This window comes from Hypanus sabinus, chromosome 5 (assembly GCF_030144855.1).
Source record: "Hypanus sabinus isolate sHypSab1 chromosome 5, sHypSab1.hap1, whole genome shotgun sequence".
Lineage (NCBI taxonomy): Eukaryota > Metazoa > Chordata > Chondrichthyes > Myliobatiformes > Dasyatidae > Hypanus > Hypanus sabinus.
In genome coordinates this window covers 74,087,683-74,100,802 of record NC_082710.1, presented here as the reverse complement: position 1 = coordinate 74,100,802, position 13,120 = coordinate 74,087,683, and the positions used below count along the sequence as shown (strand labels likewise).

Here is a 13,120-nt window from a genome sequence, read left to right as displayed (position 1 = left end):
TTGCCCACTCACTTAACCTATCTATATCTCCCTGCAGACTCTCTGTACCTTCTGCACAATATGATTTTCCACTGAATTTAGTATCATCAGCAAACTTAGATTCACGACACTCAGCCCTTTCTTCCAGATCGTTAATGTATATCTTGAACAGTTGTGGGCCCAGCATCGACCCGTGGCACACCACTCACCACTGATTGTCAACTAGAGTATACCCATGGATCCCATCTCTCTGCTTTCTATTAGCTAACCAATCCTCTATCCAAGATAACACATCACCCCAATTTTATGCATCCTTATCTTATGGATAAGTCTTTTATGTGGCATCTTATCCAACGCCTTCTGGAAATCCAAGTAAATAACCTCCATCTGTTCCCCTCTATCCACTGCGTTCATTATATCCTCAAAGAACTCCAGGAAGTTTGTCAAACAGGAGCTGCCTTTGCTGAATCCATGCTGTGTCTCCTGATGGATCCATTTCTTTCCAGGTGCCTCGATATTTGTTCTTAAATGATAGCTTCAATCATTTTCCCAACTACAGATGTTAAACTAACTGGCCTATAGTTACATGCCTTTTGCCTACATCCTTTTTTGAACAGTGGCATGACATTCACCATCTTCCAATCCGCTGGGACCTACCCAGATTCCAGAGAATTTTAGTAAATTATCACCAAAGTCTCTACTATAATTTCTGACATTTCTTTCAGTACCGTGGGCTGTATTCCATCAAGACAGATAGACATATTTTATTGATCCTGAGGAAATTGGGTTTTGTTACAGCCACACCAACCAAGAATCGTGAAGAAATATAGCAATATAAAACCATAAATAATTAAATAATAAGTTAATCATGCTAAGTGGAAATAAGTCCAGGGCTAGCCTATTGCTCAGGGTGTCTGACACTCCGAGGGAGGAGTTGTAAAGTTTGATGGCCACAGGTAGGAATGACTTCCTATGACGCACAGTGTTACATCTCGGTGGAATGAGTCTCTGGCTGAATGTACTCCTGTGCCTAACCAATACATTATGGAGTGGATGGGAGTCATTGACCAAGATGGCATGCAACTTGGACAGCACCCTCCTTTCAGACACCACCGTCAGAGAGTCCAGTTCCACCCCCACAACATCACTGGCCTTGCAAAAGAGTTTGTTGATTCTGTTGGTGTCTGCTACCCTCAGCCTGCTGCTCCAGCACACAACAGCAAACATGATAGCACTGATCACCACAGACTCGTAGAACATCCTCAGCATCATCCAGCAGATGTTAAAGGACGTCAGTCTCCTCAGGAAATAGAGATGACTCTGACCCTTCTTGTATACAGCCTCAGTGTTCTTTGACCAGTCCAGTTTATTGTCCATTCATATCCTCAGGTATCTGAAATCCTCCATTATGTCCACACTGACCCCTTGGATGGAAACAGGAGTCACCGGTGCCTTAGCCCTCCTCAGGTCCACCACCAGCGACTTAGTCTTTTTCACATTAAGCTGCAGATGATTCTGCTCACACTATGTGACAAAGTTTCCCACCGTCGCCCTGTACTCAGCCTTATCTCCCTAGCTGATGTATCCAACTATGGCAGAGTCATCAGAAAACTTCTGAAGATGGCAAGACTCTATGTTGTAGCTGTAATCCGAGGTGTAGATGGTGAAGAGAAAGGGAGACAGGACTGTCCCCTGTGGAGCCCCACTGCTGCTGACCACTCTGTCTGACACACAGTGTTGCAAGTGCACGTACTGTGGTCTGCCAGTCAGGTAATCAATAATCCATGACACCAGGGAGGCATCCACCTGCATCACTGTCAGCTTCTCACCCAGCAAAGCAGGGCGGATGGTGTTGAACGCACTGGAGAAGTCAAAAAATATGACCCTCACAGTGCTCGCCGGCTTGTCCAGGTGGGCGTAGACATGGTTCAGCAGGTAGACGATGGCATCCTCAACTCCTAGTCGGGGCTGATAGGCGAACTGGAGGGGGTCTATGTGTGGCCTAACCACAGGCCGGAGCTGCTCTAGAACAAGTCTCTCCAGGGTCTTCATGATGTGGGAGGTCAATGCCACTGGTCTGTAGTCATTGGAGCCACTGGGGCACGGCATCTTCGGTACAGGGACAAGGCAGGACGTCTTCCACAGCACAGGAACCCTCTGGAGACTCAGGCTCAGGTTGAAGACATGGTGAAGTACTCCACATAGCTGGGGGGCACAGGCTTTGAGCACCCTGGGGCTGACACCATCCGGTCCAACAGCCTTGCTTGGGTGGAGACGTTTCAGCTGTCTTCTCACCTGTTCAGCTGTGAAGCCCACCGTGGTGGTTTCAGGTGGGGGAGGGGTGTAGTCACGAGAGCCGGGTAGGGGGCTGTCAGGAGGGGTAAGAGGGGAGAGTGGAGTATGTGTTGATTGGGTGCCGACAACAGATGAATCGTGGGGGATGGGCAGGGGTCACAGTGTCAAATCTGTTGAAGAACAGGTTAATTTCATTGGCCCTGTCCACACTGCCTTCAGGTCCTCAGTTGCTAGTTTGCCGGAACCCAGTGATGGTTCTCATCCTACTCCAGACCTCTCTCATGTTTTTCTGCTGGGGTTTCCACTCAAGCTTCCTCCAGGGATAGACAAGACCAGGGGTCAAGACCAGGGGATAGACAAGACCAGGCCCGCAAGTTTGCTCAGCACTACCTCTTAAGTGATAACTATTGCATCGAGGTCCTCACCTGCTATCGTATCCATTACATCTCTCTTTGGCATGTTAGATGTGTTGTACACCGTGAAGATCAACATAGGATAGTCACTTAAAGTCTCTGCCATTTCCTCATTACCCAATATCAATTCCCTGTTCTCACCTTCCAAGTGATCCAAGTTCACTCTTTCCCCCCTATATAATTCTAAAAACATTTACTATCCATTTTGATATTTTGTGCTAGATGCAAAGTATTCCTGCACACAAACTTCTGTCACCTGCCCTGCCTCATTCCCTAATAAGAAATCAAGTATCACACACTCTCTCATTGGGACCTCTAATTTTCTGATCATGTCTGACAAACTCTATCCCATCTGGACCATTTACAGTATGGGAGTTTCAGTCAATATGAGGAAAGTTAAAATTACCTACTATCACAACCTTGTGTTTCTTGCAACATTCAGTGATCTCTCCACAAATGTTTTCCTCTAAATCCTGTGGACTGCTGGGTGGTCTGTAACATAGCCCCATTAATGTGGTCATACCTTTCTCATTCCTCAGTTCTACTCGTAAAGCCTCACTAGACAAGTTTTTTAGTCTGTCCTGAATAAACACTGCTGTGACATTTTCTCTGACTAGTAGAACTACCTTTTAATCCATCCCACTCTGTCATGTCTAAAACAACAGGACTCTGGAAGACTGAGCTACCAGTCCTGTCCCTACTGCAACCAAGTCTCAATGATGGCTACAATATCATAATTTCTCATGCTGATCCATGCCCTGAGCCACTCCTACAATACTTCTTGCATTGAAATATATGCAACTCAGAACATGAGTCATACCGTGCTCAACCTTTTGATTCCTGACTTTGTCTGAGGTCTTAACAACATCCGTCTCCACCACTTCTCTGTGATCAGTGCTGGAACTATGGTTCTCACCCCTCCCCCCACACACCCCTGGAGTCTCTGTGGGTGGAGGTTAGGAACAGGAAGGAGTCAATAACTTTACTGGGTGTTTTTTATAGGCCACCCAATAGTAACAGGGATATCGAGGAGCAGATAGGGAAACAGATCCTGGAAAGGTGTAATAATAATAATAGAGTTGTCGTGATGGGAGATTTTAATTTCCCAAATATTAATTGGCATCTCCCTAGAGTGACAGGTTTAGATGAGGTGGAATTTTTTTGGTGTGTTCAGGAAGGTTTCTTGACACAATATGTAGATAAACCTACACGAGAAGAGGCTGTACTTGATTTGGTATTGGGAAATGAACCTGGTCAGGTGTCAGATCTCTCAGTGGGAGAGCATTTTGGAGATAGTGATCATAATTTTATCTCCTTTACCATAGCATTGGAGAGAGATAGGAACAGACAAGTTAGAAAAGCATTTAATTGGAGTAAGGGGAATTATGAGGCTATCAGGCTTAAATTGGAAACAGATGTTCTCAGGGAGAAGTACGGTTGAAATGTGGCAAATATTCAGGGGATATTTGTGGAGAGTTCTGTACAGGTACATTCCAATGAGACAGGGAAGTTATAGTAGGGCACAGGGACTGTGGTGTACAAAGGCTGTAATAAATCTCGTCAAGAAGAAAAGAAAAGCTTACAAAAGTTTCAGAGAGCTAGGTAATGTTAGAGATCTAGAAGATTATAAGGCTACTAGGAAGGAGCTTAAGAAGGAAATTAGGAGAGCCAGAAGGGGTCATGAGAAGGCCTTGGCAGTCAGAATTAAAGAAAACCCCAAGGCATTCTACAAGTATCTGAAGAGCAAGAGGATAAGATGTAAAAGAATAGGACCTATCAAATGTGACAGTGGGAAGGTGTGTATGGAACCGAAGGAAATAGCAGAGGTACTTAATGAATACTTTACTGCAGTATTCACCATGGAAAAGGATCTTAGTGATTGTAGTGATGACTTGCAGCAGACTGAAAAGCTTGAGCATGTAGGTATTAAGAAAGAGGATGTGCTGGAGCTTTTGGAAAGCATCAAGTTGGATAAGTCGCCAGGACCAGATGAGATGTACTCCAGGTTACTGTGGGTGACGAGGGAGGAGATTGTTGAGCCTCTGGCGATGATCTTTGCATCATCAATGGGGACAGGAGAGGTTCCCGAGGATTGGAGGGACACGGATGTTGTTTCTTTATTCAAGAAAGGGGGTAGAGTTAGGCCAGGAAATTACAGACCAGTGAGTCTTACCTGAGTGGTTGGTAAGTTGTTGGAGAAGGTCCTGAGAGGCAGGATTTATGAACATTTGGAGAGGTATAACATGATTAGGAGTAGTCAGCATGGCTTTGTCAAGGGCAGGTCCTGCCTTACGAGCCTGATTGAATTTTTTGAGGATGTGACTATACACATTGATGAAGGTAGAGCAGTAGATGTAGTGTATATGGATTTCAGCAAGGCATTTGATGGTACCCCATGCAAGGCTTATTGAGAAAGTAAGGAGGCATGGGATCCAAAGAGACATTGCTTTGTGGATCCAGAACTGGCTTGCCCACAGAAGACAAAGAGTAGTTGTAGATGGGTCATATTCTGCATGGAGGTCAGTTACCAGTGGAGTGCCTCAGGGATCTGTTCTGGGACCCTTACTCTTCATTATTTTTATAAATGACCTGGATGAGGAAGTGGAGGGATGGGTTTGAAAGTTTACTGATGACACAAAGGTTGGAGGTGTTGTGTATAGGGTGGAGGGCTGTCAAAGGTTACAACAGGACATTGATAGGATGCAAAACTGGGCTGGGAAGTGGCAGATGGAGTTCAACCCAGGTAAGTGTAAAGTGGTTCATTTTGGTTGGTCAAATATGATGACAGAATATAGTATTAATGGTAAGACTCTTGGCAGTGTGGAGGATCAGGGGGATCTTGGGGTCCAAGTCCATAGGACGCTCAAAGCAGCTGTGCAGGTGACTTTCTGGTTAAGAAGGCGTATGGTGTATTAGCCTTCATCAATTGTGGAATTGAATTTAGGAGCAGAAAGGTAATGTTGCAGCTATATAGGACCCTGGTCAGACCCATTTGGAGTATTGTGCTCAGTTTTGGTCGCCTCACTACAGGAAGGATGTGGAAGCCATAGAAAGGGTGCAGAGGAGGCTCTCCACAGGGATCGCTCCCTACGTGACTCCTTTGTCCATTCATCCCCCCCATCCCTTCCCACCTATCTCCCTCCTGGCACATATCCTTGTAAGTGGAACAAGTGCTACACCTGCCCTTACACTTCCTCCCTCACCACCACTCAGGGCCCCAGACAGTCCTTCCAGGTGAGGCGACACTTCACCTGTGAGTCGGCTGGTGTGGTATACTGTGTCCGGTGCTCCCGGTGTGGCCTTTTATATATTGGTGAGACCTGACGCAGACTGGGAGACCGTTTTGCTGAACACCTATGCTCCGTCTGCCAGAGAAAGCGGGATCTCCCAGTGGCCACACATTTTAATTCCACGTCCCATTCCCATTCTGATATGTCTATCCATGGCCTCCTCCACTGTCAAGATGAGGCCACACTCAGGTTGGAGGAAGAACAACTTATATACCGGCTGGGTAGCCTCCAACCTGATGGGATGAGTATTGACTTCTCTAACTTCCGTTAATGCCCCTCCTCCCCTTTTTACCCCATCCCTGATATATTTAGTTTTTTTTTGTTTTTTTTTATTCTTTTTCCCCCTCCTTTTTTTTTAATTTCTCTCTCTGCCCATCACTCTGCCTGTTCTCCATCTCCCTCTGGTGCTCTCCTCCCCCTTTTTTTCTCCCGAGGCCTCCCGTCCCATGATCCTTCCCTTCTCTAGCTCTGTATCCCTTTTGCAAATCACCTTTCCAGCTCTTAGCTTCATCCCACCCCCTCCGGTCTTCTCCTATCATTTTGCATTTTCCCCTCCCCTTACTACTCAAATCCCTTACTATCTTTCCTTTCAGTTAGTCCTGACGAAGGGTCTCGGCTCGAAACGTTGACAACGCTTCTCCCTATAGATGCTGCCTGGCCTGCTGTGTTCCACCAGCATTTTGTGTGTGTTGCTTTACAGGGATGTTGCCTGGATTGGGGAGCATGCCTTATGAAAATAGGTTGAGTGAACTCGATCTTTTCTCCTTGGAGTGAAGGAGGATGAGAGGTGTCCTGTTAGAGGTGTACAAGATGATGAGAGCCATTGATCGTGTGGTCAGAGGCTTTTTCCCAGGGCTGAAATGGTTGCTACAAGAGGACACAGATTTAAGGTGTTGGGGAGTAGGTACAGAGGAGATGTCAGGGGTAAGTTTATTACTCAGAGAGTGCTGAGTGTGTGGAATGGGCTGCCTGCAACAGTGGTGGAGGTGGATACTATAGGGTATTTTAAGAGCTTTTAGATAGGTAAATGGAGCTTAGTAGAACAGAGGGTAAGATAGGGGCATGTTTGGCACAACTTTGTGGGCCAAAGGGCCTGTATTGTGCTGTAGGTTTTCTATGTTCTATGTTTCTAACTCTAGTTTAACCCTCCTCTCCCCCATTCTGTACAACACTAGTAAATCTTTCTTTCGTTATACAGATTTCTCCCAACTCTGCAACTTACTGCTTTCTCAATTCTGAAGAAAGATTTTCAACCTGAATTATTAACCATTCTTCAACAGACATTTCCTGACCAACAGAGCATCACAATATTTTTTTGTTGAGACCAGGATCATAAATAGATCTTTTGGCACATTGACTTTCATAAATCAAAGTTGGGATTGTACTTTTGAAGATGGTGAGGCCTAATTTGGAGTACTGTGTGCAGTTCAGGCCATCTATCTACAGGAAAGATATCAATGATATGCACAACAAGAGTTCAGAGAAAATGTATGAAGATGTTGCTGCGACTCTAGGACCAGAGTTATAGCAAAGAGTGAATAGGGTAGGACTTTATTCCCTGTAGTGTAGGAGAATGAGGGGAGATTTGTAGAGGTATACAAAATTAGAAAGATATAGATAGGGTAAATGTAAGGAGGCATTTTTCATTAAAGTTGTAAGTCACTAGAAATAGAAGTCATGGTCAAGGGTGAAAGTTTGAAGGGAACATGAGAGGGAACTTTTGCACTCTGGGATGGTGAGAATGTGGAATGAGTTGCTAGTGGAAGTGGGTTCAATTTCAACATTTAAGAGAAGTTTAAATATGTACATGGATGGGAGGAATATGTAGGGCTATCATTTGGAGAGTTTGATGGCATTAGGCAGAATAATATTTCAGTACAGACTAGATGGGCTGAAGGGCCTGTTTCTGTGCATGTAACCAAGTGAGGGTAACACCATAGTAATAATGAGTCAAATTATTTCCAAGGGATTTTTTCAACACGTTTAAAAGTTACACACTTACTTAATGTCTGTTGCTTCTTGAAGGTAATAATCATTGTAGTGTAGCCAAAGATGGCAGAGGGTCTGCCATGTCATCTGAGTGAGGAAGGTCCACTTGTGAACACTCCTGGGCTCCAGCAAGTGTAAGAGCATCACCGAGAGAACAGCAGATATGAGTAGCAGAATGGTGTAGGGTCCCATACTAACAGCGGTCATAAGTAAACCTCCACTCAGAAGAAACGCATGACTGGAGGGAGATGATAAATTATCTCCTTTAAATCAACTACATGCAAATTCCTATTTCATGCAAAATAGTATTCAAACATAAATAGATTTTTCAGAAAAAAACATTCATTGAATTTTCACTCACAATTGATAACCCCTTTTCATGTCTTCAACACACTTCTTGCTCTTGGACTTCCCCAATGGAGCTTTTACACTCTCTTGACTTCCACATTTTAAATTGCCATTATGATATTAACCATCTCTACTTCTCCACACCCCTCATCCACTCTTCTTCACCACTTCACCATGCAGCTTGCAGCTTGCAAGAATGCAAGTTGCATTCAACTTGCAGCTCTGTTCATATTAGATAAAGACCAACCTGGTCATCAAATCCACAGGCAAGGGCAATGGTGCTGTAGGCCAATATACACACTCTACTTTGCATTGCCAGATGGCAACTCTCTGACACCTCCCTCTCTCCTTTCTTGATCTCTCCATCTCTGTCACTGGAAACAGACGGTCTACTTTTATCTTTTATAAACCCGCCAACTCCCATGGTTATCTTGACTATACCTCTTCTCACCATATCTCCTGTAAAAATTCCATTCCCTTTCCTCAGTTCCTTCGTCTTCACTGTATCTGTTTCTAGGATGAGGTCTCCTTTTCCAGGACACCAGAGATATCCTCCTTCTTCAAAGAAAGGGGCTTCCTTTCCTCCACCATTTATGTTTCCCTCACCTGCATCATCTCCATTTTCTGGACACCTGCACTCACCCTTAATGAGGATATAGAGTTCCTCTTGTCCTCACACACCTCCCTAAGAGTCTCCACACCCAACACATCATTCTCCGCAAGCAGAAGTCCCAAATCTACCCATTCACTTACCTCCTTCTTCACTTCCAATGAGGGCCTCAAATAGACCTTCCAGGTGAGACAATACTTAGCTTGCAAATCTGTTGGGGTATTGTATCTAGTGCTCTTGGATCAGCTTCCTCTACATTGGTGAGATCTGATGTAGACTGGGGGACCACTTTGTCAAGCACCTCAGCTCCATCCACAAAAAGTGGAATCACCCAATGGCCAACCATTTCAATTCTTACCCCAATTCCTGTTCTGATACATTGGTCTATCACCTTCTCTTCTGGCATGATGAGGCAACTCTTAGGTTGAAAGAGAAACAGCTCATATTTCATCTAGCTAGCCTCAAACCTGAAGTCATGAATAATGATTTCTCTAACTGCTGGTAATTTTACCTCTCCCCTTTCTTTACTTCCCCACTCTGGCCTCTTACTTCTTCTCCTCACCTATCACCTCCCTCTGGTGCTTCTCCTCCTTTCCTGTCTCCTACCATTCTCTTCCCTTATCAGAATCCTCCTCCAGATCTTTGTCTTTACCAATTATCACCTCCCAGCTTCTTACTTCATGCCATCTTCCTCACCCATCTGGCTTCATCTTTCAGCTTGCACCCCCCACCCCCCCCCCATCCACCTTCTTATTCTGGATTCTTCTCTTTGTTTCTAGTCCTGATAGAGGGTCTCAGCTTGAAACATTGACAGTTTATTCATTTCCATAGATGCTGCCGGACCTGCTGAGTTCCACCAGCATTCTGTGTGTTGCTCTGGATTTTCAGCATCTGCAGGATCTCTTGTGTTTATGGAAATGCTCAGATATCTCCTCCTACCTCGCCCTGGACCAGGACCCCAGCAGGCCACATCTGCCGTACCATCACAGATTTCAAATTATCAGTTCTCCACTCCATACCTGATAGATCTCTGAGCAGGACTGTTATGAAAAGCCCACTGAACTATCCCCTCCTACATTGACTCTATTCAGTCTTCCTTTTCCAGTCATTTCCAGCTACCAACCCCTTTTCTATTTTGACAACTTCTGATCTCCTGACCCACAATGCCTTATCTTCATTCTGTGTGTTGAGTCTTAATACATCTCTATCCCATCAGGAAGGTCTTAAAGCCTTTCAGCAACAAAGATAGGACTACTACCAGTTTCCTTCTACTTATACTCTCATCCCCTGGCAGAGGTGTTCTTACTCTTTTGATTCCTCTCTGTTCCTACAAATCAAAGGTAGGAGGAGAGGTACCTATGGGAACTTGGATGGGTCTTAGCTACAGTATGTCTGTCTTTTCATTGGTTACATGGTACCGCTCCTGTTCCAACGTTTCTGATAACACTCCCCAAATCTTTCTCCATTATACTGGTAACTGCACTCATGTTTATCCCCTCCGTTTTACCACCAACTTCCACCCCACTCTCAAATTTACTTGACCACTTCCGAAACATCTCTCCCTTTTCTAGATTTCTCTGTCTCCATCTCAGGAGACAAATTATTCTGACATAACAAAAAAATTCAGAGACTCACACAGTTACCTTGACTATATCTCTTCCTACCTTGTCCACTGCAAGGACACAATTCCCCTCTATTATCACTATGTATTTCATTGTGTGCTGTGACTGTGAGACTGAGTCGGGCGGTGCCGTGGAAGTCCATAGTGGGGGTATTCCCTTCTGCCGCCTTCATGGGATGACAAGTCTATTGGAACCCTGAGGACTTCTGGAAACTGTGTGGTGATTTCTTTCGAACTTATAGTCTTTTAACATCTTTGGACTATTTTTACTGTGCCCATGGTCTGTTTTTGTTTTATCAATTATGCTATTGTTTGCACTGTTGTAACTATATGTTGTAACTATGTGGTTTTGTGCAGGACTTGTAGCTTTAGTTTTTGGTCTTGTTTTGTCTGGTGGATTTGGAGCTCCTTTCCAAGGCATGCGCTAAGATGGTAGCGTGATATTAATATGCAGCAGCCTCTCCGGACTCTGGACTGGGGATTGCCAAACGTTATGTGGATTTTCTGGTGTAGTATGTTTTGTCACTTGCTTTTGTGATATCATTCTGGAGGAACATTGTCTCATTTTTAACAGCATTGCATTTGTGGTTTCTAAATGACAATAAACTGAAACTGAACTGAACTGAGCTTCTGAAACCTATTGTTTCTGCTTCATTTTTCTGTTTCCCTGTTTTAAAAATTCCTTTAGTTTAGTTTATTATTTAAATGACTCAGGAAAATCCCTATGTTAGGCTGGCAAGTGCTGTGGACGAGGACAAGGACCGGCAAGGATGATGGCAGATGGCCTACTGGCTCTGATAGTGCCCTTGGGATCTGGTCTGGGATCAGATGTCCATGTGAGAGAGGGCATGAGAGCTCACAACCCACGAGATATGTGAATCAGCAAGTCAAAAGTTCGAGGCCTCAAGTTCAGAGACCCTGCTAGTCCATGGGTCGAAGCTGAAGATCGAAGCCCAAAGGTCAGTCAGAAGTCTGCAAGCCAAAGCCCTCGGAGGGAGGGAAAGGGCTTGCTTTTGTTGTTGTAGTTGTGTTGTGTTCTGTTGAGAGCTTGGATTAATGAAATGTTATATGTGATTACTCCATTAAAATTATTCATCTGTCAAAGAAATTCTATTTAACAAGAGTGGGCATTATTTTAATGATGAACTCAATCTTTTAACCTCCATACCTTTTTTCAACTATGCTTATCAAATTACCAATTGCAATTAGTTAATTAAACTAAATTAAGTAGTAAACCTTGATTACAATTAGTAACCAATTATAACTGATCATTTTTACCAGTTACAGTTAGAAAGATCTCTAAGTCACTTGAACTGGCGGATTGTCATTTGACAAGGCACATTACTATATACAGTTGAGCCATTTCATAATGCAGAATAGCTGGCAAGTTTTTTTCTCCCATTAACATGGATGTAAACAGTATTACCAAATTCAGACACAGCAAGTAAATCCCAATTTTCACTTTTGATCATTACTAAAAATGCCATTGGAAGAGTTTACACCAAATATTCTTAATCTTGCTTCCTTAAGCTGAAAAAAAATCTACAGATTTGTTTTCTACAGATTAATCTGAGTTTTTGCCCAGCTTCCCCCCCCCCCCCCCCCACCGCCGGATTGTGTTTGTACATGGTGTCAGTGGAGATTTGTAAATAAATCTGCAAAAAAAGTTACAGAACACACATTTTCCTTTCTCTCCATTCAACATACTTGCATTTTTTCAGCTTTTAAAAGAATTTGTCAACTGAATCATGGAGTTAATAATGGATAATTGCCTACAGCTCTATTACTTTACCTTGTCACCAAATAATTGACTAAAAGCTTCTCTGTGCACACAAGTGTTCAAGTTTAAGAAATTAGATACCAGGATCACCATTCAAGTGATAGAACTTACTACTCCGTGCTTACCTTGCAGTTAAAGAAAGGTGTCCTGTGATGGAGAGGAGGTAGAAAATAGAAGCAAGTGGAACACACATAAATTGGTAAATGGTAACTGGGTAGCAGTCTAACTCGTACTGTAGAATCGCTGAATCCATCCTACGACAGGTATGCACTTACACAACCAGTTTGAGTATCTAATTCTTAAAGCTGATGATCAGTACAGTTGACAATACCCAAAAAGATCCACAATTTGTATCATTTCATGACATCATACTAACATGTCACAAGCTTGCTAATATTTAAACTGTCTGTTTGAGATAGAATTAAAAACATGCCAATTCTAAAAGAAGGGAAATAACAGCTTATTATTCTTGTTTCTCAGAAACTGAGCAACTCCAGCAACTAATTCAATCAGTGTGCTAGATAACAGTGTGAACCATCTGATCCATAATATTCCTACCATGAAGAACATGTACTTTGGACAAATTAATTGCCTTCCAACATCCATTATGATTAGTTAAAAATTATATTAGCAGCAAAATATGTTAGTTTTCCTGTTATGTTGGGAACAAAGCTGTTTCCAGAGATTATGGTTTCGTGCATCAGAGTAATTTCGCCTATGCATTTTAGAGTCACCATGGAGAAAGGAGAAATAGAATTCAAACTGAAATAATAGATATTTTATTGATCCCAAAGG

The 13,120-nt window shown here is 43.4% G+C and overlaps 1 protein-coding gene across 1 annotated transcript in view; it reads right to left on the bottom strand.

The window, feature by feature from the left end:
* mboat4 (membrane bound O-acyltransferase domain containing 4) overlaps positions 1–12,578 on the bottom strand; it is a 41,717-nt gene extending 29,139 nt beyond the window's left edge. The window contains exons 1-2 of the mRNA XM_059971172.1: positions 12,451–12,578; positions 7,980–8,204 (exon numbers count right to left, since the gene is read on the bottom strand). Of these exons, the coding sequence (XP_059827155.1) occupies positions 7,980–8,204; positions 12,451–12,578 (353 nt within the window). The remainder of the gene's footprint in view (positions 1–7,979; positions 8,205–12,450) is intronic.
* Positions 12,579–13,120: the final 542 nt, after the last annotated feature.